The sequence below is a fragment of the Engystomops pustulosus genome, chromosome 7, assembly GCF_040894005.1.
Source record: "Engystomops pustulosus chromosome 7, aEngPut4.maternal, whole genome shotgun sequence".
NCBI lineage: Eukaryota > Metazoa > Chordata > Amphibia > Anura > Leptodactylidae > Engystomops > Engystomops pustulosus.
Window position 1 is genome coordinate 122,473,811 of NC_092417.1, and position 24,770 is coordinate 122,498,580.

At 43.5% G+C, this 24,770-nt stretch overlaps 1 protein-coding gene across 1 annotated transcript in view; it reads right to left on the reverse strand.

Moving 5' to 3' along the window:
- ATP6V0D1 (ATPase H+ transporting V0 subunit d1) overlaps positions 1–24,770 on the reverse strand; it is a 105,348-nt gene that overhangs the window by 45,962 nt on the left and 34,616 nt on the right. Inside the window, exon 2 of the mRNA XM_072117720.1 lies at positions 15,457–15,628. Within this exon, the coding sequence (XP_071973821.1) occupies positions 15,457–15,628 (172 nt within the window). The remainder of the gene's footprint in view (positions 1–15,456; positions 15,629–24,770) is intronic.

Here is a 24,770-nt window from a genome sequence, read left to right on the forward strand (position 1 = left end):
TGATCAAGTCTATAGAACTTATATATACAGAATTGGGATCTGTACTGTTGAAAAACACCCAATCATTGGGCTACACACATGCAAAAATGGGCTACATTAAATGAGAACAAAACAACATGTGTAAAGTAGCAAATAAATGAAAAGTAACTTTATTGAAGTTTGGACACAAGACAAACATAAACAGGACAAGAGTATCATAAAATCATTTAAAAAGGAATGCACCCTGGTGCACCCATATATACAAGATCCACTGGAGCCCGACACCTGATAATGTCGGGTTTAACCAGACCTGGGCCTCACATAAACCATCCCACTAAAAAATAATAATAAATGTGTGAACCAAGCATGCGTCTGTGGGAAAAAGGTGTTGGCAAAATAGCTGTCAGACAGTCCAGCCCGAGGATGTGTAGGAATAAGAGCACGAAAGTGCATGTGAATCCTCTGCGCTGGAGTGGCTGAAAGTGGATAGCATGCCCACTAGACACCCATCTAGCCTGCAATATTTACCAGGGATGTGAGGTGGAGATGTGGACCCAGGACAAGTCGCCCCACGTGTTCCGCCGCGTATCGCGGCTTCCTCAGGGGTGCCCTGCTAACGGAGTACCCAAGTATATATACCTGTGCCAGATGCTGTTAGTGTACGGCCGGTGTGTGTCGGGACTGCGCCCGGGTCGGCGTCACCGGAAACGGGGAGGAGCACGCCGCGGGGCGGCGTCACTTCCGCTGACGCGGCTCGCCAACCACGCACGCGCACCTCCCGTCTCCAGGCAACGCCGAGGATGCGGATGGAGAGATGATGGTGAGTACGAACATGTTAATCTAAGTGAAGGGAGCGAGGTGGATTGCTATCAATGAGTGAACATGATGAGTGGAAGTGTGTACATCAGATAAAATATAATACAAATGCTTTTATGCGTGTCCAGAACAATGATAATGATAGTTATTATAGACATTGTGGACAATATCATATCATAGATAATATTATGGACAACATTATAGACAATATCATAGATAATAATAATAATGTATAGGTAACAATAATTCTAATAAAGACAATAATAATAATGATTGTTAAAGTGCAAGAGTGCATATGTGATTCATACAAAGTGCAGCGTACACATGAACAAAGAACCAAATTTGTCTCAAATACATCTTAAATCTTAATCGTCAGTTGTTATGGACACACTCAGACCAACATGTGTACTGCATGGGCCCATGCGCATTCACCCATTCGCCCGACACTCATACCGGAACATGCAATCAGCCATGATGATCGCATCACAAGAATGTTACATCATGGTTGCATCAAAAGGCTAAAAATGGTGTAATATGTGCACAAAAGTGCAAAATTGGAGGATACTAGGTTTATCAAGAAAAAGATTTGTTTGGGTTTTCTTGATAAACCTAGTATCCTCCAATCTTGTGTCCAAACTTCAATAAAGTTACTTTTCATTTATTTGCTACTTTACACATGTTGTTTTGTTCTCATTTAATGAAGTCTATAGAACTATCACTCTGTTTCACAATCATACCTTGGTTCCCCTTCTTCTTTCAAGAGAGGAATAATGTTGCCATCTTGGAATATGTTTCCCGTACATTCAAACCAGTGGCCCCGTCCATTCTTAGTTATCCAGCAATCTGGTTATACCCTCCTTTGTCCCTTGCGAGTACTTGTAGTCTTGGAGACCTACAGTGCACTAAATACATCGGGTCCTTTCGGCAATCACCACTTTTTGTCCCTCGGTGCCATCCGTAGTCAATTCCATTTACTTGATGTAGTCCTACTTCTTGCATCTACATTAGTTTGTCTACCATATATAGAGATGTATATATGTGTTTTTTCTTTTTCTACTATGGCACAACATGCATCATGTCCTTGGATTTAATTACCCCGGCACTTGGAACACATTAATGTGTGGTTTTATTCTTCATGGAATTTCAGACCTTATTTGTATGTGTATTTATGTTTTTTGTATGTTTTATTCCAAGTTTAGATACTTCTAAGTCTATAACATCCGATGCACAAACGGAACTCCATTAGACTCCTGACCCCCGGTAACTCACATGACCTATCACGGACATCCGGTCTTCCGGATATATTTAATATATTCCCTGAATGTTTATGTGTCATGTCTGATGAAGGCTCCAGTCTGCAGCTGAAACATGTCGCTGCTTTCATAAGAAAACAATCAGATTCATCTCTGATGTTCAAGTGAGAAACTCAAACGGTGCCATCCTGATATTACCTTCGGGTTTTGCACATTAAAACTCTCCTGGGCCGGGTTTGTATGGAATGGATCTGTAGGTTGGTAGTGGGGCGGTCCATTCCACCTCCCTATTGAGCTAGGTCAGGTTTTGTGTTGTTCAGCACTTTGGACACAGGTGGTGGTAGCAGCCTAATCAGGCTGCATAAAGCTGCTGAGCAGAGCTGACAGAACTCTCTTTGAAAGGAGAGAGTGCACTACAGCCCTCACTTCCAAGCCTGGAACATCAATGTCCTTTCAGGTGACTTTGCTTTAGTGTTGTGTTAGGGAAACTCTCTTGTTTAGCTAGCACCCAGACAGGGAAGGATGTTGTTTATGTTTGATGTCTGAATGTGAATGCTATTGTTTTGTACCTGCTGCTTGAATAAATGCAGGCGAGCAGGGGGCAACAATCTCAGCCACGATGGCAGCGCCTATGCACCACTGTACAGCTTGTAAATGGTTAACACCTTTGCTATCGTTAATGACTCGTTCCGTATGGAGAGGGCTAAGCCTGTGAGACCTGTCCATATACCCTTTGCTGGACACCAACGTATTATTACTTTGATTAAAAATAGATAATACACCAGAGATGTCTTAGTAATATAAATGATAGTTAACGTAGTAAACTTCTCCTGGACACGTCTCAAAAGTCACTGCTTTCTTCGGCTTCCTACCGCTTTCTATTACTATCGAAGAAAACCGTTTTGAAGCGCTTCAAAGTGCGCCACTCACCTCATCTATATGCCAATTTCTTGGATGCAGAAACCTCTTTGGATCATTCAGGTAAATGACAGCAATGTGGACTGGATACAATTATCGTCCAGGACTCTTCACACTCCATCACAGGTACTACGTTAACTATCATTTACTAGGACAGCGCAGGTGTATTATGTATTTTTAATGACCTTCCTCCGCCATCAAAGTCCAACCACACTCTAAATTGTCCATTTTTTTTTTTTTTGCAAAATTTAAAATTGTATTGTATTGTGTTATTACATCGGTTTGCGGCAAAGGCTTAACAAAGGCAAATACAATCCCCCGATTGTCTGCCTTCACAAAATATAAAATGTACTAGGGGTTCCTTTACATTTTAATCCGTTTAATCGCTATATTTTGCAGTTTATTATAGTCTTAGAATCTGAAAGTTATATTTGTGGTTATTTCAATTTTAGTGATTTTGTGATGATTTGTTCATGTGAATATATGACCATGATGTATCGACTAAATTGCATGAAAATGCCTATGTCTATATACGCCTTAAAGAGGACCTATCAGGTCGATTTGAGACCCTAAACCAACTATAGGTCCTTATGGAAATGCTGTTTAGGGTTCCAAAGTGAGCTTTACGAAGGCTGTATGCGGTAAAAAATAATTATAAAAAAAAAAAAAAAAGACGCAGTGAAGCCGGGGTGTACAAGCTGCAATGTGCAGGTGCCGAAGGAACGAGGCAAGTATAAAGTTTTAAAATAATACAGTGCGATTTGGGAAACTATACCACTAGACCATAAAAACCTATGGGTGCTTTAGTGTCCCAAATCTTCCCCACAGGTTCTCTTTAATGCAATTTATTCTTCTGTCAGGATCTGTAGGTAGTAACCATCTCGGGACAGCAGGGAGAGGGAGAGAACAGTGCGGAGGCTTCGCTCTCTCAGATCAGGTGTCAGCGATTCACACAATCTCCGTTAAAGCGGTTGGAAGTCATGGATCCTGACATTTGAATGTTATTATGCAAGTATTTTTTAGCAAGATTTTTTGTGCTAAAAAGCGCGTCATACAGTCTGCGATATATGGCAAGTTGTTTTTCCTCATTTCATGCAAAAAATACTGTAGCTCTGTAAAAACATTTGTGTAAAAATGTCTCTGTAAACACTAAAAATCGTATTATAGCATTTCCTGGTTTTGGTTTAAAAGCACGAAGGCAAAATACTGATAAAGATATTGTGAAAGCCACTTTAGACTAGGAATATACTGCAAAAGAATTTTCTACAATTTTAACTTTCAGTTAAGATTTCAGTAAGTCTTCAAAATTTTCTGTAGCAAAAAACTGCAAAGAACTAAGATTCTAAACAATTTATTTTGAATGGATTTATTTAGGGAGCTCCTGGACCCAAGAACAGAGTATTCTTCAGAGCGCATCCCGAATTACCCTGTATCATTGTCCGCACCTTTAACTTTGCACCCAGAAGCTTTCATAATGTTTGCCTACGCTATAAATGTCTCTGTAGTCATAGCACAGATAGCTACGTGTCTACACTAAAACAGCAGTTGGCAGAATGCTCACTACTCAGGACGCTCTCTGCAGCCCGGCAGCCGGGAGCAGAGCGGTATAACTGTGGCTAATTATGAACCACAGCTATTACTTTTGTCAGTGAATAACTTGTTGTTCTGCCAGCTGGAAAGGTCCTGCTAAACTGTGTTAAACGCAACTTACTTACTAGTCCTTCACCAGAGCAGTTAGCTTTGACTCTCTTGGGATTTCAGGCATCCAAATTATATTTTTACTTGGGTAACAAAATATAAGGACAAGACAGTTCTACACAGACACTTAACCCTTTCAGGACCTGGCCCTTTTTTGTTTTTTCATTTTCATTTTTTACTCCCCATGATCAAAAATCCATAACTTTTTTATTTTTCCATGTACAGAGCTGTGTGACGGCTTATTTTCTGCGTAACAAATTGCACTTCATAGAGATGGTATTGAATATTCCATGCCGTGTACTAGGAAGCAGGAAAAAAATTCCAAATGCAGTGAAATTGGTAAAAAAACACATGTGTGCCGTCTTCTTGTGGGCTTGGATCTTACGGATTTCACTGTGCGCCCCAAATGACATGTCTACTTTATTCTTTGGGTCTGTGCGATTACGGGGATACCAAATTTGTATAGGTTTTATAATGTTTTCATTAGAGATGAGCGAGCACTAAAATGCTCGGGTACTCGTTATTCGAGACGAACTTTTCCCGATGCTCGAGTGCTCGTCTCGAATAACGAGCCCCATTGAAGTCAATGGGAGACTCGAGCATTTTTCAAGGGGACCAAGGCTCTGCACAGGGAAGCTTGGCCAAACACCTGGGAACCTCAGAAAAGGATGGAAACACCACGGAAATGGACAGGAAACAGCAGGGGCAGCATGCATGGATGCCTCTGAGGCTGCTTAATCGCACCATTATGCCAAAATTATGGGCAACAGCATGGCCATGACAGAGTGACAGAATGAAGCTAGATAGCATCTAAAACATCCAATAATTGACCCTGACACTATAGGGGACGGCATGCAGAGGCAGCGGCAGCAGGCTAGAGAGTGTCATGGCGACATACCCTAAATGGACTCAGGCTTCAAACCAATGGGTGGCAGAGAGGAACCAAAGGAGGTGAGCAAGAAGCGCTCAAATAATATCGGTACATGATAAAAGTTTGCCAGTATATTTTGTGGATTACACAGCAGGGTGGCGACAAAGTTAACAAGTTTGTTGTGGAAGCCATGAAAACAACCCAAAATTCTGCCTGACACAGCTCGTTTGATAAGGGGACCATGTATGCTTACAGTTCATGCCAGTCGCTGCACTGGCTGCCAGCCTCCTTTCGAATAGTTTAAAATAATAACCCTCATCCATAAAGCTCTGTATAATGCTGCACCCCCCTACCTCTCCTCTCTTATCGGAGTCTATCGCCCAACCCGTGCTCTTAGATCCGCCAGTGATCTTAGATTAACCTCTACCCTAGTGCGGACCTCCCACTCGCGTCTCCAAGACTTCTCTAGAGCTGCACCAATTCTATGGAATGCTCTGCCCTGGACTATCAGACTAATACCTAACCTCCAAAGTTTCAAACGTGCTCTTAAAACCCATTTCTTTAGGCAAGCCTATAACACTCATTAACTGCATGAAGTTTTAACTCTTCTACTAACCCGTCCTGTGTCGTCCTCCCATCTGTTATCCAGCAACCAACAGGCACCAGACTTCTCTACAGTCCCATTCACCCTGGACCTGGTATATAAGATGACGGCTGAGTGGTTCAAGCGACAGCAATTCCATTTATTATATTTTGTTCTATTCCCTAAGAAGAATGGCTTGACCATTAAATATTCTTTTACCTCGTGTTACCCCATCATCTTCATAAACCGTAAGCTCTGGCGAGCAGGGACCTCACTCCTGTTGTTCCATACAAATGTTGTGCTCTGTTACATTACATTTGTATTTGTTTCCTATGATTTGTAAAGCGCTACGGAATATGATGGCGCTATATAAATAAAGATTATTATTATTATTATGGAGGCAGTGAACTAGTAGTAGATTAAAGGTGCTGCAGTTAAAACTATGTTAGTTGGATCTTGGGATGGAGCTGGCGCTCCGCAGCCAGGCGAGCTTTCGCCAATCCAAGCCCCTGTCTCTAGGCTACTCCCCAAACAGCACTTCTAAGAACCTTTTGTATAAGATCAAGTGTAGTAGCGTTCTTATAAGTTTGGGATATAGCGGGTGAGGGGAATGTAAACCGATGCGCAAGAAGCGCTGAAAAAATATTGGTAAATGATAAAAGTTTATTTGTATATTTTGTGGATAACACAGCTGGGTGGCGACAAAGTTAACAACTTTGATGTGGAATCCATGAAAACAACCCAAATTTCTGCCTGACACACCTCGTTTGATAAAGGGACGATGTATGGAGGCAGCTATATGGACGACTTTTGGAGGTAGCAATGGAGACAACGTGTGGAGGCTGCTATGGAGACAATTTAATTTGGATAGTGCCTGTATGTGGCAGTCCCAAAAATTTTTCAAACCAGAGGAGCAGGTAGGTGGCCCTCCAGAAAAATTGAATACATTGAGTGCCTGTATGTGGCAGTCCCAAAAAGTTTTCAAACCAGAGGAGCAGGTAGGTGGCCCTCCAGAAAAATGGAATCGATTGAGTGCCTGTATGTGGCACTCCCAAAAATTGTTTAAAACAGAGGACCGGGTCGGTGGCCCTCCAGAAAAATTAAATGCATAAAGTACTATAGCTAGAGCCAGTGGGCCCTGTCAAAAAATAGCCAGTTTCCTCTGCTTTACTGTACAAAGAGGAGGAGAAGGAGGAAAATGAGGAGGAGGAGGAGTGGATCAATTATTCAGGTTGAGCTTCCTTCACCTGGTGGAGATTGGAAATTATGAGAAATCCAGGCTTTATTCATCTTAATAAGCGTCAGCCTGTCAGCGCTGTCAGTCGACAGGCGTGTACGCTTATCGGTGATGATGCCACCAGCTGCACTGAAAACCCGCTCGGACAAGACGCTAGCGGCAGGGCAGGCAAGAACCTCCAAGGCGTACAGCGCCAGTTCGTGCCACATGTCCAGCTTTGAAACCCAGTAGTTGTAGGGAGCTGTGTGATCATTTAGGACGATGGTATGGTCAGCTACGTACTCCCTCACCATCTTTCTGTAAAGATCAGCCCTACTCTGCCGAGACTGGGGACAGGGGACAGGTGACAGTGTCTTGCTGGGGTGACATAAAGCTGGCAAAAGCCTTGTAAAGCGTACCCTTGCCAGTGCTGGACAAGCTGCCTGCTCGCCTACTCTCCCTCGCTACTTGTCACGCAGAACTACGCACTCTGCCGCTAGCGCTGTCAGAAGGGAAATACGGTTTCAGCTTGTGCACCAGGGCCTGCTGGTATTCATGCATTCTCACACTCCTTTCCTCTGCAGGGATGAGAGTGGAAAGATTTTGCTTGTACCGTGGGTCCAGGAGAGTGAACACCCAGTAATCGGTGCTGGAATAAATTCTTTGAACGCGAGGGTCACGGGATAGGCAGCCTAGCATGAAATCTGCCATATGCGCCAGAGTACCAACGCGTAAGAATTCACTCCCCTCACTGGCCTGACTGTCCATTTCCTCCTCCTCCAACTCCTCTTCTTCTGCCCATACACGCTGAACAGTGAAGGACTCAACAATGGTCCCCTCTTGTGTCTCGCCAACATTCTCCTCCTCTTCCTCCTCATCCTCCTCCACCTCCTCCGATATGCGCTGAGAAACAGACCTGAGGGTGCTTTGGCTATCAACAAGGGAATCTTCTTCCCCCGTCTCTTGTGACGAGCGCAAAGCTTCCGACTTCATGCTGATCAGAGAGTTTTTCAACAGGCCAAGCAGCGGGATGGTGAGGCTGATGATGGCGGCATCGCCACTGACCATCTGTGTTGACTCCTCAAAGTTACTCAGCACCTGACAGATATCAGACATCCACGTCCACTCCTCATTGTAGACTTGAGGAAGCTGACTGACCTGACTACCAGTTCTGGTGGAAGTTGACATCTGGCAGTCTACAATGGCTCGGCGCTGCTGGTAAACTCTGGATAACATGGTCAGTGTTGAATTCCACCTCGTGGGCACGTCGCACAACAGTCGGTGAGCGGGCAGTTGGAGGCGGCGCTGCGCTGCCCTGAGAGTGGCAGCATCTGTGCTGGACTTCCTGAAATGTGCACAGATGCGGCGCACCTTCGTGAGCAAATCTGACAGATTGGTGTATGTCTTGAGGAAACGCTGAACTATCAGATTTAACACATGGGCCAGGCATGGCACATGTGTCAGTCTGCCGAGTTGCAGAGCCGCCACCAGGTTACGGCCGTTGTCACACACAACCATGCCTGGCTTCAGGTTCAGCGGTGCTAGCACAGATCAGTCTGCGCCGTGATGCCCTGTAATAGCTCTTGGGCGGTGTGCCTTTTATCGCCTAGGCTCAGCAGTTTGAGCACCGCCTGCTGTCGCTTAGAGACGGCACTGCTGCTGTGCCTAGAGCTACCGACTGATGGCGCCGTGCCCACGGATGGTAGTTCGGAGGAGGAGGAGGGGTGGGAGGAGGAGGAGGCATAGTAGGCCTGAAACACCTGGACCGAGGTAGGCCCCGCAATCCTCGGCGTCGGCAGTATATGACCAGCCCCAGGGTCAGACTCGGTCCCAGCCTCCACCAAGTTAACCCAATGTGCCGTCAGCGATATATAGTGGCCCTGCCCGGCAGCACTCGTCCACGTGTCCGTGGTCAGGTGGACCTTGTCAGAAACGGCGTTGGTCAGGGCACGGATGATGTTGTCTGACACGTGCTGGTGCAGGGCTGGGACGGCACACCGGGAAAAGTAGTGGCGGCTGGGGACCGAATACCGAGGGGCGGCCGCCGCCATGAGGTTGCGAAAGGCCTCGGTCTCTACTAGCCTATAGGGCAGCATCTCCAGGCTAAGCAATCTGGAGATGTGGACATTAAGGGCTTGGGCGTGCGGGTGGGTTGCACTATATTTGCGTTTCCGCTCCAGCGTCTGGGGTATGGAGAGCTGAACGCTGGTGGATGCTGTGGAGGATCGTGGAGGCGACGATGGGGTTTTTGTGGCAGGGTCCTGGGCAGGGGGCTGACTATCAGCTGACACAGGGGAAGGAGCAGTGGTGTGCACGGCCGGAGGTGAACGGGCTTGTTGCCACTGAGTGGGGTGTTTAGCATTCATATGCCTGCGCATACTGGTGGTAGTTAAGCTAGTAGTGGTGGAACCCCTGCTGATCCTGGTTTGGCAAATGTTGCACACCACAGTCCGTCGGTCATCCGGTGTTTCCTTAAAGAACCTCCAGACTTCTGAAAATCTAGCCCTCGCCGCAAGAGCCCTCGCCACGGGAGCTTCACTAGTTGACACATTTGGCGCTGATGCACCAGCTCTGGCCCTGCCTCTCCGTCTGGCCCCACCACTGCCTCTTCCAACCTGTTCTGGTCGAGGACTCTCCTCCGTCTCAGAAGCACTGTGTTCACCCGGCCTATCAACCCAGCTTGGGTCTGTCACCTCATCATCCTCCGATCCCTCAGTCTGCTCCCCCCTCGGACTTCCTGCCCTGACAACAACTTCCCCACTGTCTGACAACCGTGTCTCCTCATCGTCGGACACCTCTTTACACACTTCCACTACGTCAAGAAGGTCATCATCACCCACAGACTGTGACTGGTGGAAAACCTGGGCATCGGAAAATTGCTCAGCAGCAACCGGACAAGTGGTTTGTGACTGTGGGAAGGGTCCAGAAAACAGTTCCTCAGAGTATGCCGGTTCAAATGCCAAATTTTCCTGGGAGGGGGCAGACTGGGGGGGAGGAGGCTGAGGTGCGAGTGGCGATTTCGGTGACATGGGTGGACTGCGTGGAAGACTGACTGGTGGACAAATTGCTCGAAGCATTGTCGGCAATCCACGACATCACCTGTTCGCACGGTTCTGGCCTCAACAGTGCTCTACCACGAGTCCCAGTAACTTCAGACATGAACCTAGGGAGTGTAGCTCTGCGGCGTTCCCCTGCTCCCTCATAAGCAGGTGGTGTCTCACCCCGGCCAGGACCACGGCCTCTGACCCCTGCAGTAGTTGGACGCCCACGTCCCCGCCCTCGTCCTCTACCCCTAGCCCTCGGGTTAAACATTTTTAAAATGAGAGTTATAGCTTTAATTTTTTTTTTACTTTTTTTTGTGTTTTTTTTTTTTTTTTGTGTTTTTGAGTTTTTAAAACCAAACGATGCTATCCTATTGCTATGGCTATTTTCTAGCCAAGTATGAAAGCACACTACTATGCCAGATGAGATGACGCAGAGTTATGAAACAAAATAAACGTAAAATAAAAAAGGAAAAATGGCAGACTGTGCCTAATTGAAATCCAACCCCTACTAAATTTTCCCACTTCGGTCTTTGCAATGGATATGTGCGTCACTAAGCGCAAAACACAGCGGTCGCAAGTCTCACTACAAATTGCTCACAATTGGCTAGTAGATGCACTGCAGCAAGTACAGCCACCAGCAGATCAACCAGAAATCAAATATATATAAATGCTACTGTAGGCGTAAGTAAGCCGTTTAGATTCTCCTATGGCTATTTTCTAGCCAAGTATGAAAGCACAATACTATGCCAGATGAGATGACACAGAGTTATTAAAAAAATAAACGTAAAATAAAAAGTAAATGGCAGACTGTGCCTAATTGAAATCAAACCCCTAATAAATTTTCCCACTTTGGTGTTTGAGGTGGATATGTGTGTCACTAAGAGCTAAACACAACGGTAGCAAGTCCCCCTGCAAATTCCTCACAATATGGTACTAGCTGCAAATAAAAAAAAAAAAGTAGAACGTTATTGTAGCCCTAAGAAGGGCTGTTGGGTTCTTGGAGAATCACTCCTGCCTAACAGTAAGCTAATAGAACACCCTAACGCTTTCCCTGACCAGCAGCAGCTCTCTCCCTAGCGGCATCCAGACACAGAATGATCCGAGCAGCGCGGGCAGCGGCTAGTCTATCCCAGGGTCACCTGATCTGGCCAGCCAACCACTGCTATCGACGTGTAAGGGTACCACGTCATGCTGGGTGGAGTGCAGAGTCTCCTGGCTTGTGATTGGCTCTGTTTCTGGCCGCCAAAAAGCAAAACGGCGGGAGCTGCCATTTTCTCGAGCGGGCGAAGTATTCGTCCGAGCAACGAGCAGTTTCGAGTACGCTAATGCTCGACCGAGCATCAAGCTCGGACGAGCATGTTCGCTCATCTCTAGTTTTCATACATTTAAAAAAATTAAAACCTCCTGATGTTGTTTACAATGATTTTGATGACGTTTACAATGTTATCAATTTTAGGACTGTTCGACCTTGTGATCACTTTTTATAGAATTTTTTAATTTTTTTTTAAATGACAAAAAAAGTGCCATTTTCGACTTTGGGCGAGATTTTCCGTTACGGGATTAAACGCAGTGAAAAACCATTATCATATTTTCATAGATTGGGCATTTTCGGACGCGGCGATACCTAATGTGTTTGATTTTTACTGTTTATTTATATTTATATCAGTTCTAGGGAAAGGGGGGTGATTTGAGTTTTTAGGGTTTTTTTATTGTAATTTTTTTTTTTAACTTTTTTTTATTTTTAGTACTTTTCAGTCTCCCTAGGGTACTTTAACCCTAGGGTGTCTGCACGATCCTATCATATACTGCCATACTACAGTATGGCAGTATATGGGGATTTTACTACTCATACATTACAATGTGCTGATAGCACATTGTAATGCATGGGTTAACCCGAAGTAGCCTCGGGTCTTCGTGAGACCCGAGGTTACCATGGCGACGGATCACCGCTCCCGGATGACGTCACGGGGAGCGGCGATCCTCGAAAAGATGGCGGCGCCCACGCGCCGCCATCCTTTTGAAGCCGCCGGCAGCTTTGCCGGCGGCGATCGAGGTGAAAACACCCGCGATCGGTGCTAGCACCGATCGCGGGTGTTACCGGTAAGCCTTTGCTGCAATATGCACCAAAGACTTACCGGCTATGGAGAGGGCTCAGCGCGTGAGCCCTCTCCATGCACCCGCGGCCGGCCCCGTGACGTGCTATTACGTCACGGGTCGTGAATGGGTTAAAGGGGTTTGCCCATCAAAGAAAATTCTCAAAATGTCAACGCCATAGTGATGTTAACACAATAAAGATCATGGGGGAGATTTATCATCAAGTTTGAGGTAAAACCGTTCTAGTTGCCCATGGAAACCAATAAGATGTAAACAGATGTGGTAAAGAGAAAGCTGGGCTCTAATTGGTTGCCATAGGCAACTAGAACAGTTCTGCTCTGAGACTTATAATAAATCTCCCACCATGTGTCAATGTCACGTGTCGGCTGTGGGCCCCCTGTAGAGCCGGTAAGTCTTTGCTGCATATTGCAGAAAACACTTACCGGTTTCACCCACGATTGGTGCTAACCCATTGATCACCGCCGACAGGGATAGCAAATGACGGGAAGATCGTCGCTCCCTGTGACGTCATCGTGAGTAGCGATCAGTTGCCATGACAGCCTTTGGTCTTCCAAAGACCCGAGACCGTCTTATTTTAACCTATTCATTACAATGTGCGATTCACACATTGTAATGTATGAGGTGGAAAATCAGGACATACTGCCATACTGTAGTATGGCAGTATATTGTAGGGTCAATCAGACAATCTAGGATTAAAGTACCCTAGGGGTCTGAAAGATAAAAAGAGGAGGAGGATTTATTTACTAATACCAGTTTTACCTTATTTTATGTAGCTTTCTCAATTTTGAGTCTGTATTAATAAATGTTAATTTAAATTTATCACACTGGAGTTGAGTCAGTATATACTGCCGTAGATACTCCTACAGTGGTGGTCAGCGCCCGTTTTTGTCTAGCCTACCTACCCCTACATGCTTTCTACTGCTGGTTTACCCCTTTTAGAACCGGTGAGTTTCGTTTTTGGCTAGTGGAGCAGCAGACCGTGACCGCATCTGGACTCTTCAAATTACCCTGAAGCAGGGCTTGACGCATACTAGCCAAGGTGGCTGATGGTGAGCACCCCATTGTGGACTGTTGTTTACGATTCACTCTTTTCCTTAAGTTATTACCCGAGGCGCCACCCTTCCTTAGAAGTCATAATATAAATAAACTGTAAATATTATAAACACATTGGGCATTTTCGGACACGGAGATACCCAATCTGTAAAAATATAATAACGATTTTTCTCTGCATTTAACCCAGTGACAAAAAATAGTGCCCAAAATCAAAAATGACACTTTGCCATTTTGAAAAACATATATAAAAAAAAAAAAAAAAAAAAAAAAATCAATAAAAAGGGATTAAAAAGGCTGTACAGTCCTTAAAATGGTAGCATTGAAAACGTAATTAAAAGTACCAAAAAAAAAAAAAAAAAAGTACACCACCCACAGGTATGAAAAGTTATTAGCACAAGATGGCTAATATGGCCAATACATATTTGGGATCCCCATGATCGTAGTGATCAAAGAATAAAAGTTTTCCACCAATTTCACTGTATTTGGAATTTTTTTTCCCCGCTCCTCAGTAAACGGCATAGAATATTAAATACTGTCACTATAAAGTGCAGTTTATTACACAGAAAACAAGCCCTCACACAGCTCTTTACATGGAAAAATAAAAAAGTTTGATTTTTGAAAGTGGGGAGTGAAAATTGATAACGCAAAAACAAAAAAGTGCCTTGGCGTTAAGGGGTTAATAACATTGAATTAGAGTGTGTTATTTTATTATCCTGAGTGCATTTAACAATCTTGTCTTGGGAATAACCCTTTAAAAATATTCTGTTCATAACCCCATTCATTGTGATTTGTGTAGAATACACATGGCCAGATTATTGGCGTCGCAATCTGGATTTTAACTTTCTAGTTGCACAAAATAATCATCCAAGAAGAATCTTGTGACCTGTCAGGTCAATTTGGGACCCCAAACCAACTATAGGCCCTTATGGACAGGTTTAGGGTCCAAATCGGACTCACATCTTAGGATCCCATGCCGGCTTAACTGCACATGCAGTCACTGAAGGAACGTGACAAATATAAAAAGTTGGGTTATTTTTAAAAAAAATAAGCGGCTATTTGGGACACTAAACCACCAATCCATAAGGTCCTGTGGGTGGTTTAGTGTCCCAAATACCCTTGACAGGTTCCATTTGAAGGTGCAAGTTAACTTGGACTTTTCTTATGAAAATTATGACTCCCCTACTAAACACCCGTGGCACCTGTTGGAAAGTGATTCCCCAAGTAGGCATGTCCTTGCTAGAAAAAGTGTTATGACCTACTACTGTTATGGCCTAGTGCTAGCTTATCAGCTGCCAACTACTTCACACGTGCTGTTTACACTACGTTTTAAATCACAATACAAAAGCTATGGAAAAGAGATTTAGCTAATTACTTTGCATTAACATTTGTGTTTACAAACCGCAATATTAATGCAATGCATTTACACTTGTGTTAACACAAATGGTAACCGCAATGTAAATAGGTAAATGTACTCTTCTCAGATGTTGTATCCCCTTTTGCTGCATATTACTCTCACCAAATAGTAGCCATCATGTTTTATTTTGAGTAAACACTGCTCCTGGTTAATATACTATTATTTCAGGCAATGTTTATAATAAAAAGACAGACAGGAAGTGAACTCGGGACCCATTGTGTCATACGGACCAACAAGCTTATTTGTCATAAGAATACTATACTGGTATATGGATATTTAGCTTAATACAGATATTCTGCTGACAGCAGAAGAGAGAGCGCATTTCCTGCTGGTTGGAAATAAGCTTTCTGACAAAGTTTTCTGTGGTAGTTTGGACCAGGTATTTTTTTTAATTTGTTAGGGTATTATTTAACATTTTTTCACACACTGGATAACAAAGAGAATGTAAAAGTGGAAACATAAAAGACAATCTTGGAATAAAAATCCAAAAACTTACGTGATAAAATCTAGGAAACTGGCAAGTGGCTCATATGACTGATTTCTCATGTGCCTGAACTCCACCACCATCTTTTCCTTGAGCTTGTCATCAATGACCGAAACAGCAAGAGGAGAGGCTTCGTTAGCCAGGAATGTTCCATAGTCTGTACTCTGAAGATGTAGCTTTAGATCTGCAGGACATAAGAAAGAAGAGTGAAAATGATCTCTCATCTAAAGCTAAAGTGTATTATATAAAAGTGTTACCTACTTAAAATGCCTGAGAGTTCTATACAAAATATTTTAATATATTGTATCAACATCTAGTAAGTTCTACTAACAAGGCACATTTTATTCACTTTCCTTCAATACCCTTTTCTTATTCCTTCCTATGTTTTGTTTTAGTTTATTGGCCAATATGTTTTATACTGGATTCACTCGATTTATGGTATGAACACGCAGTCTGCCCCACTATGGATAACCTATGATCTTTAATGCCAATGCCTATTTACACAATTGTGTAGACAGGTATTGGAAATAATTCAAAAGGAAGAAATTTACTCCTCCAGCACACAAAAAATTATGCAAAAAAACTCTTGGTTCCTTTATTTAATCCATATTGGTTCAAAAAAAATTTCAATAATAGCGTAAAAAGAAGGCAACAATTGAAAGTTTCGACACACATGGTTCGATTTTCAATTCACTGAACCATGAAAATTGACCCAGTTATCATAAGGACATTTTAAAGTCAACAGACTCCATCAATACATGCTGCAATAACTTATGTAATCTGTGCCAAATTTATTAAACAGTATATTGAGATGCCATTCCACATTCAATGTCACATTCTTTAAAAAACTTCTTCACTTTGCCACTCTATACATAAAATGAGGCACAGGTACAAAGCTTTAATGTCATATTCTCATCTTTATTCCACCAGTTTCAGACATGTATGTATGCTGCATGAAAAGAATTTTGTAAGAATATTATTATTAGGTAGGCGTGACATGGACACTTGAACTGTAAATGTTAAATATAAATCATTGTTCTAAAAGACTTCAATACTACTTCAAATATAGTAAAAATGGGGGCAGAGCTACGGTGGCGATGTGAGCAAACGTGCCGCAAGTGAGCTCCCGCCGCTACCCACACACACATTGCCAAACCCTGCTTGAATCCCCGCGCCCACAAGCCACACACTTGTACCCCTGACAGGGGAGACCTTCCTGCACGTACCGGAGCCGCGAAACTCTGCTTCTACAAGCCGCAATGCTTGGTGGCAGGTTCGGTAAGGGGATGAGGAGAGGCTCCCAACATGGCGTCGCCGAGGCCATGCCTGCCCGCTCCATGCGCCATGCTGTTTAGCCAGAGGTGCCGCAGAGCAGCTAGGACAGTTTGCACGCAATAGGCCTATAGAAGGTGGGGATCGCTGGGCTGGTCCTAGCTACTATTCCCCTGGGAGGGCAGCCACAGCCAGGAGCCATTTTAGAGACTACTACTCCATGATGTATCCAGCCTGCCCGCGTGTTGTTGCTCTGGGCGCCACCCATTTTTTTTTCGATTCCCCCCAAGAGGTGCTTGGATGGCTTGAGCAGCAAATAAGAGATGACAACAATGGCGCAGATCACCATAAGCAACGAGCCCGATTTTCACTACTGTTCTTCATGGTTCGTGGCATGAGTCAGACTTACTGCTGCGGTCCCACCCTGGACACTCTGTTATGTAACACAGGGTTTTACTCTGTTAACAGTGCTATTATGGGTATGCGATGCGGTTTGCTCACTTCTATATCGGTATTTTTCTTTCTTTTCCATTCTACCAGTATAATTATTAGTTTTTTTTAATTGTAACCGATTCAACTTTATTGTGTTATATGCTTTCAGTTCACTTTGTCTGGGTAGCCCTGGGGGTTGAGGAGAGATTTCACGGTCACGTGATCACTCCCTTCGTCACGTGTCCCGCAACATTGCGATCACATGCGTATCACACAGTATCGGAATCTCATTGGCCCGATGTCTCCATATTACATGAACCCTGACCAGGATGACGCCACCCCCAGAAGAAGGCTCATCTTGAGCTGAAAAGTGCGTCGGGCACGCAGTCATCCCAGATAGTGGAGCACACCACTTTCATCATTTTAGTAAGGACTGGTACCCACCATCTGGAGTGCTTTTTATGGTTTCGTACAGGATAGACTCTCTCTATGCTTTTTCTATGTAATATAGGTGTTCTCTCCAGATGGTACCTAATAGGTCCCTATGCTACTTTGTATCCAGTCTCTTCTGCACTTTTTATATATGCATAGTCTCCACGATGTCCGGGTTTGACTGCATTTCTTCTGTGTTTCTTAGCATAGCACTAATAAAGATTTATTCATTTTTTATCGCAATTGTCTCACAAGTATAGTTTTGCACTCCCTCCCCTCGTTCTGTGGGGTACATTTGGTTTATCGGTTGAGGAGAGTTGCAGTGTGGTTCTTCTCATCTTGTACCATAGTGATATCTACATAATCCTCCCCCGGTAACACCGCAATTGTCGATACTTCTGCCGGGGGGGGGGGGGGGGGGTCCTCTTCCACCGGGACCTATATCTCATTAGGCGACTGCGGTTTACACACTGTGTGTGTAGATGTGGGATGTTATTGTTTCTTTTCTGTTGCGGAGTTGGGGGAGTGGGAAAGAGGGGTTCAGGTAAATGCTTGGTGGGGGCCAGGACATGTTACAAGTACCTGTATGCACATCTGAGAGTATTGGGTCCTGCAGTTGGGGCACTACAGCCCTCCTGTGGCGATGGCGGGTATGACAGAGTCAATGGGATGTATTTTACTTAACACCTATGGCACTCCCTATAGCAACCGTTACTTGGAATATACAAGGGGTTGGAGAGCCGAGAAAGAGACAGGCAGTTCTGGACACGCTTAAACAACTTAGGAATCTTACAGCCCATGAGTGGGAGACTAAGGAGCATTTGAATTGGGCACTAAGGGCAGACACTTCTACTTTTAGAGTGGCTGGTTTTAACCCCTTCTCTGAACCTGCAAAGCAATGCCCATAAACTGACAAAACAGAAAAACACTTTCCAGATCCCAAAATATATTTTTGTCGTTACTAACGTTTTACACTTTTTAAAAGTAGATAACGTTGTTTGAGAGACTTTTCCTGGAAAGGATTAACATCTCAAATTTTAGGCTGTCAAATGAAGAGATCTGATCTCTGGATGACAGACTGGGCCATAGTACAGAAAATGAAGAATCTCCAGAAGGATCCAAGGAGCAGAGATTGATATTTCTCTCAAGGTTGAAAACCAAGCTCGTTTGGTCCAGAATGAGGCTCTTACAATGACAATAACTGGACACGTCTCTTGTCTGCTTATAAATTCTCTTTCCCTTTTATATGCACTGCCGACAAGGAGTTTAGAGGTTTCTCCACCAAAAAAATATTGTAGGCTATCTACATGAGCGAAGGCCCTCTTGTGCCCCCTTGTCAATTTACAAAGGCCATTGCTGTTTTGTTGTCGGACATAACTTTTAGATCTGCACCCTCGATCACTAACACCGATCTCTTTATAGCTTCTTGAATTGCTTTTAATTCTCTGAAATTTGATGGCCTTTTCGAGTCAGCCTACTCCCAAGGATTCTGAAGAAGCTTGGCTCCCAACTGAGCACCCCAACCCAATGTGCTTGCATCGGTCACTAGTGTTAGAAGCTTTGCTTGTCTACAGGCGACTCCCTTTGAAGATTCTCTGGTGCCAGTCACCATGTTAGCGAGCTCAGTACACCCTTAGGGAGGATACCTTGGTCCAGACTGGATTAAGTCCCATTCCAATTTTTCAACATATGGAGCTATAAAGGGCAGGTGCTCCATCGCTCCTTCGATTTGACGAGAGCAAGCAAATTCAGCTTAGAACGGCAGAGGACTCCTATTAAAAAAAAAAAAAAAAAAAAAAAAAGAGAGAAAGTATGCCCCCCACTAGGCTCCTGGCGTCAATGTTGATTCTGTCTCTCAGCGGAGTCTAGAAGGGAGTTGAACATGAAACCTTTTGATCTTTTAGAGCTTCTCCAACCTGCATCTTTTCTGTCCTTTTGCCTTTGGATAGGGTTGAAACGTATAGATGAAAAAACCTTGATTGATAGCTCTGTCTAGGGAACCCTTTCTTCATGTTCGAAGCTTTTTCTAGGATTTTATCTAAATGGGATTCCAAATACGACATTTCCTTTTCAGGGGATGCTACACGGGTGATATTTGGAGAAAATATCTCCACCCCAACTCTTAAGCCATAAGGGACCGAGGACCTTGTGGACAATCTTAATGCATCGACTAAAGCATCAGCTAGGAAGGATGACATCCCATAAAAGCTTTTCACTAGGGCTTCCATATTATATATTTTATCCTCCAACTGAGTAATGCACATTAAAAGTGAACAGGATACGCATGTGGCGGCAATATTCAATTTGAATGCCGCAGTTGACGAGTTCAAAGTCCTGCTTAGAAAGCTATCCATGGGGTTTTTTAGGAACCGTGTGTCTTCAACTGGTAATGCTGATTTCCTGGAGACCTTTGATACAGCAATATCAATCTTGCGGGCTTTGTTCCACTATTCGGTCTCATTCTCTGCAAAAGGATTTCCTTTTTGCCACCTGGGGAAAAAATATCTTCTTCTCTGGTCTACTCCACTTGTTTATAATTAGTGATTCAAATTCATGTAAATATTTAAAGACCTTCTTTTTCCTTAATAATTAAATAATAATAATAATTATACTTTCAACTAAACCCTGAAACATGACATCATGAATACCTTTGAATCCCCAAAATCTGAACTGCCAGAATCTCTAAATCTTCATGGTAAATTAGAAGAAAGTGACGCCTATTAAGAAGTGGCTTTGACTGCATTTTGCACCGCTTGTCTAATAAAAGATGCATAGAGTCAAAGAAACTAGCCTGCTCCTTGGCCAACATCTGTTGTAAGCAAGATTCAGATGAAAGCTTCTCATAGGATGGTAGCCTGACACTGCACACCTTACAACCCCAATTCTTAGACTTCCTAGCAGATTTTCTACAATACAACATAAGACCTTGTAAGAAGCAGTTTTTAAGGAGCCCCGTATGCATACCGCATCAGTGTCCTTAGGTTCAGTAACCTCTCTACTTGCATTATCCAAACATGGCAGCAGGGGTGATGTCTTTAGTCAATGGAATCACCAGCCAGCAGAATCGCTACTGGAAACCGCCAGTAGAATTGACAGCAGTCAGCAGATTCATCCTGTGGCCGGCTCTATTTGCAGAAAACACAGCGACTTTGTTGAGCCGCTTCTCTTTTGAAACTTGCCGCCTTACGACGTCATGGTCACATGGGGCACGTTGCTTGGAAACCCACAGGAATGGGCCGCCGGATCATAAACTCAGCCTTAGACGCGCCCACCCTACATTAGCATGGAATGCAGGAGGCAGCACCACCTATAACAGTGACACATCCGCACAGTCAGGCACCACCGCTAACTAGCGGCTTCCAGTAACCACGAGATAACCCAGTAATATGGTAAGCCTCCAATGGTGGGGGGACTGTGGCCACTCGGGCAAAGCCAGAGACTGCAGCCCCCTTCAATGAGCAAAAAACGTCCAGAGAACCTCACTGAGGTCCTCACAAGTCTCCCGTCAGGGACAAGAAAATCACTGAGGATTAGAAGGAGGGGCTAGAATTTATGGTCTGGATCTTCCTGTCTGTGGGGGGCGGCACTCTGATGGGTGCTGTCGTTGTGAAGGGAGGAAATGTTTATCTATTGTCCACAAAAACCATTAGGTTGCACCACATTTTTAAGGCCCTACCTAATATAGAGCCTAAAGCAGTGATGGCCAACCTATGACACGCGTGTCAGCACTGACACACGTAGCCATTTTCAGTGACACACGGCTGCTGGAGAAAAATTGCTGTAGTGCAGTTTCCTGGGGCCGGTCAGGCCGTCGGTCGGTGATGTGGTCTGCAGCGAGCGGCTGCATCTCAGTCAGAGAGATCGCAGCTGCTGCTCCTGTCCTCCAGCCCTGCTCTGTGGAGGCCGCGCAATGACTCCAGAGTGGAGCAGTCCCAGCTTGCAAAGACAAAACTTATGCTGTGCCTCCGCGGGAACATCTACACAGGAGCTGAAGCGGCCTGAAGAGGAGTAACGGAGGTCCGTGGTGTCGTTGGAGTCTGTGCCAGTTAGGTAAGTTAATTTATTGAGTTGAGCTCTGCCGGGCTGGGCTGTGATGTACACTGCTTTGGGGGGCACTTCTCAGGACACAAATGTCCTTAAAACTAGCTGTTGCTGGACTGCCACAGGTTCGCCATAACTGGAATAATTCCCCCTCACCCTCACTTATCTTAGTTCATGGCACCCCACACAAGTTAAATAACAGCAAGACCAACAAAAGAAACCAACTGACCAATTAACAAAGAAGTCACTAAGCAGGTAAGTTAAATAACTATACATATTTGTTATTTAAACTCTAAATATCACAAAATAAGTTTTTTTTTCTAAAGGTGACACACCACCCGAGTTATGGATGGTTTTTTGGCGAATTTTGACACACCAAGTTCAAAAGGTTGTCCATCACTGGCCTAAAGGCATCCAATGACATGTGGATAGGCTTGGCACTGGCCACAGTGCTGTACTTGTGGCCATGTACTTACAGGAAGTCTATATTGAAACTGTTTTTTCTCATGTTTATAATGGTATCACTCAAATTTGCTTATGAGATTTCATCAATCACAAATGACATAGTGGACAGATCCTATAGATATCATCAAGTGGACATGTCTGGAGGGATTCATTACATGGTATAACAATTATTAACATGGTTGGAGTTCTAGAAAAAACTTAATATAAAACCAACTGTCACGCTTCTAAGCACAAGTTTACGAGAAAATTAAATTGTTTTCGAGTCTTACAGTCCAGGATTTATATATTTCTCAATGGACCATTAAAAGTAATCACAAGGAGATTTCATTGCCATGTTGATCTTTACAAGTTAATGACGCGGGTATTGGCGGCTTTATACACAGGGAGCTGTAAACTGCATTCCTCTCAGATACTCATCTACAAACTGATATGTTATATGTAAACACAAAATTACCTTAGAGTACCTATACATGGAAAATTACTGAAAATAGTGACCTGAACCAATCAAATTTCAATTAATATCTTCAGAGGTTTGAATTTAAAACACAATATTTAATACCTTACCACAGGTTTAGGCATTAACCCTTCTGCACAAAGCCAAGTTGCCAGCCAGAATGCTTGCCACCATACCTACAGGAGATTGTTCTTAGTTTCCCTATTGTTATTCTCTTCTTCACTGAATTTGTTTTTTTAAATTATTTATATGAGAACCCATATGTAAAAGAGATGGTCTTCCTGACACAACTTCCTGAAAGACTTGTCCTGTTTGTATAAAAGGCCTAACGATGATGAATGAAATGTAACTGAAATCTTGAAGTCATTCATTTCATAAATCCAAAGCACAGATAATAGAAAACACTGTTGTAAACTGTATAAGCCCCTTGACGCTTGATGACATACATGTACATCTTAAAGAAAATCAGAATCAAAATCCTTCCTACTAAATTATTATTATTTTTTTTTAATATACTAATAAGCCAGAAGGGCTATAGGCTTGTTATCAGAAGTTATCTGTGTTGTAGATACATTCTGAAGGAGCAATCCCCCCACCACCACTGCTGCTGAGAAGAAAAAAAAAAAGACTGTGACCTTGCCAGCAGACTCACCGAGTCCTAAGGGGCTTGTTTTCTTTTCAGTCTCACTCTGCTACGCAGGGGGGAATAGGAGCAGAGGGAGACATTGAGAAGAAGAAAAAAATAAAAAAAATGGAGGGGATAGTGAGGGAACTGAAGACTTAAAGGAAACCTACCATTTGATTTGCATGAAGCAAACATACCTTCAGAATGGTATAGATTGCAGGATCATATCTTGATTAATCCCTGTGCCGAGTGGTTTTGCTGATAAAACAGATATAACATGATAATAATGAAGCCGTTTCACTTCTATGGCTCCTTCAGCCCTTGTCCTAGCACGTGATGATGTAATCCATGGCTTGTGCCGGAAGGCAGAATAATCAATTGCTACACCATCCCCCCGCTGCTTTGTATGAGTGATCCAGCTCAGGTTGATTAGTCATGCTTGACTAACCTCCATTTGTAATTATAAGCTCAGTGTCTAATGTATTGATCTAGGCAGCCAGCCTGACCCAGCTTTTCCAAGGTCCTGAATGTTATAATTGTTTTTTCAGCAAAACCACTCAGCTCATGGATTCACCAAGATATGATCCTGCATCAGTGTAGCTACAGCATTCTCAAGGTATGTTTGTTTCATAATGCATCAAATCAAATGGTAGGTTTCCTTTAAGAGAAAACAAACATCTTGTTACCTGGGAGTCTGCTGGCAAGGCTGAGCACCCTTCATAAACCGCAAATGTTGGTGTCTGCATTCTGCAGCAAACACCCATCCATAACAAAGGTTATTTGTGGTAGTACTGATTGTGGGTGTTGAATGTGCAGCAATCAAACAAAGCACTTAAATGACATCATCAACATGCACTCCCCCATATTGATTTGGATTAACTGATGCAAACTGGCAAATAATACTAATTCAATATATCACAAAAAAAAAAAAAATCTTTATTGGGCATTAAAAACACAAAAGCGCTGTATACAATTTTAAGATATGTAAAAATAACCACAATACCCATCCCTCCCCACAGACTATGAATAAGCAGCCTATGTCAGAATTCTTTAAACATTCCCCATGTTGTTCAAATAAATCTAAACTAAATACCACAACAAATGCTGGAGTCCATGCATGACATGGTATATGAAAAATATCAGAGGGGCAACATCTTCTCTGCAGCAGACAACTGCAACTAGACGATCATTGACCTATGCTGGGTTTAGAGGGTTAGCTTCATAATAGAGTCACAATGTTTCATCCCTTTGATGGAGCAATTCTCAATCTGTATTAAAGGGGCTAAAACGTTGTATCTTTTACCATGGGTAATGAAAAAAAAATTCTCCAACGGTTTTGTTGGAGTGCTGCATCTGTGGAGTTGGTCTGCATTATGTAAACTGATTTTTGGGTTGGATCTGTTGAGGTTTTCACCCCTAATAGGACTGAATCATTTAAAGTGAACCTGTCACCAGGGTTCTCATTTTCACCAAAGACAGGTTGTAAAAGCCCATTACGGCTGCATTGCAAATCTGCCTTACTGCTTTCTCTAAGCATTTACATTACAATAAAATTGTGTGTTATAACTTACCTGGCATCCTGACTGAATCCTATGGGTAGTCCCA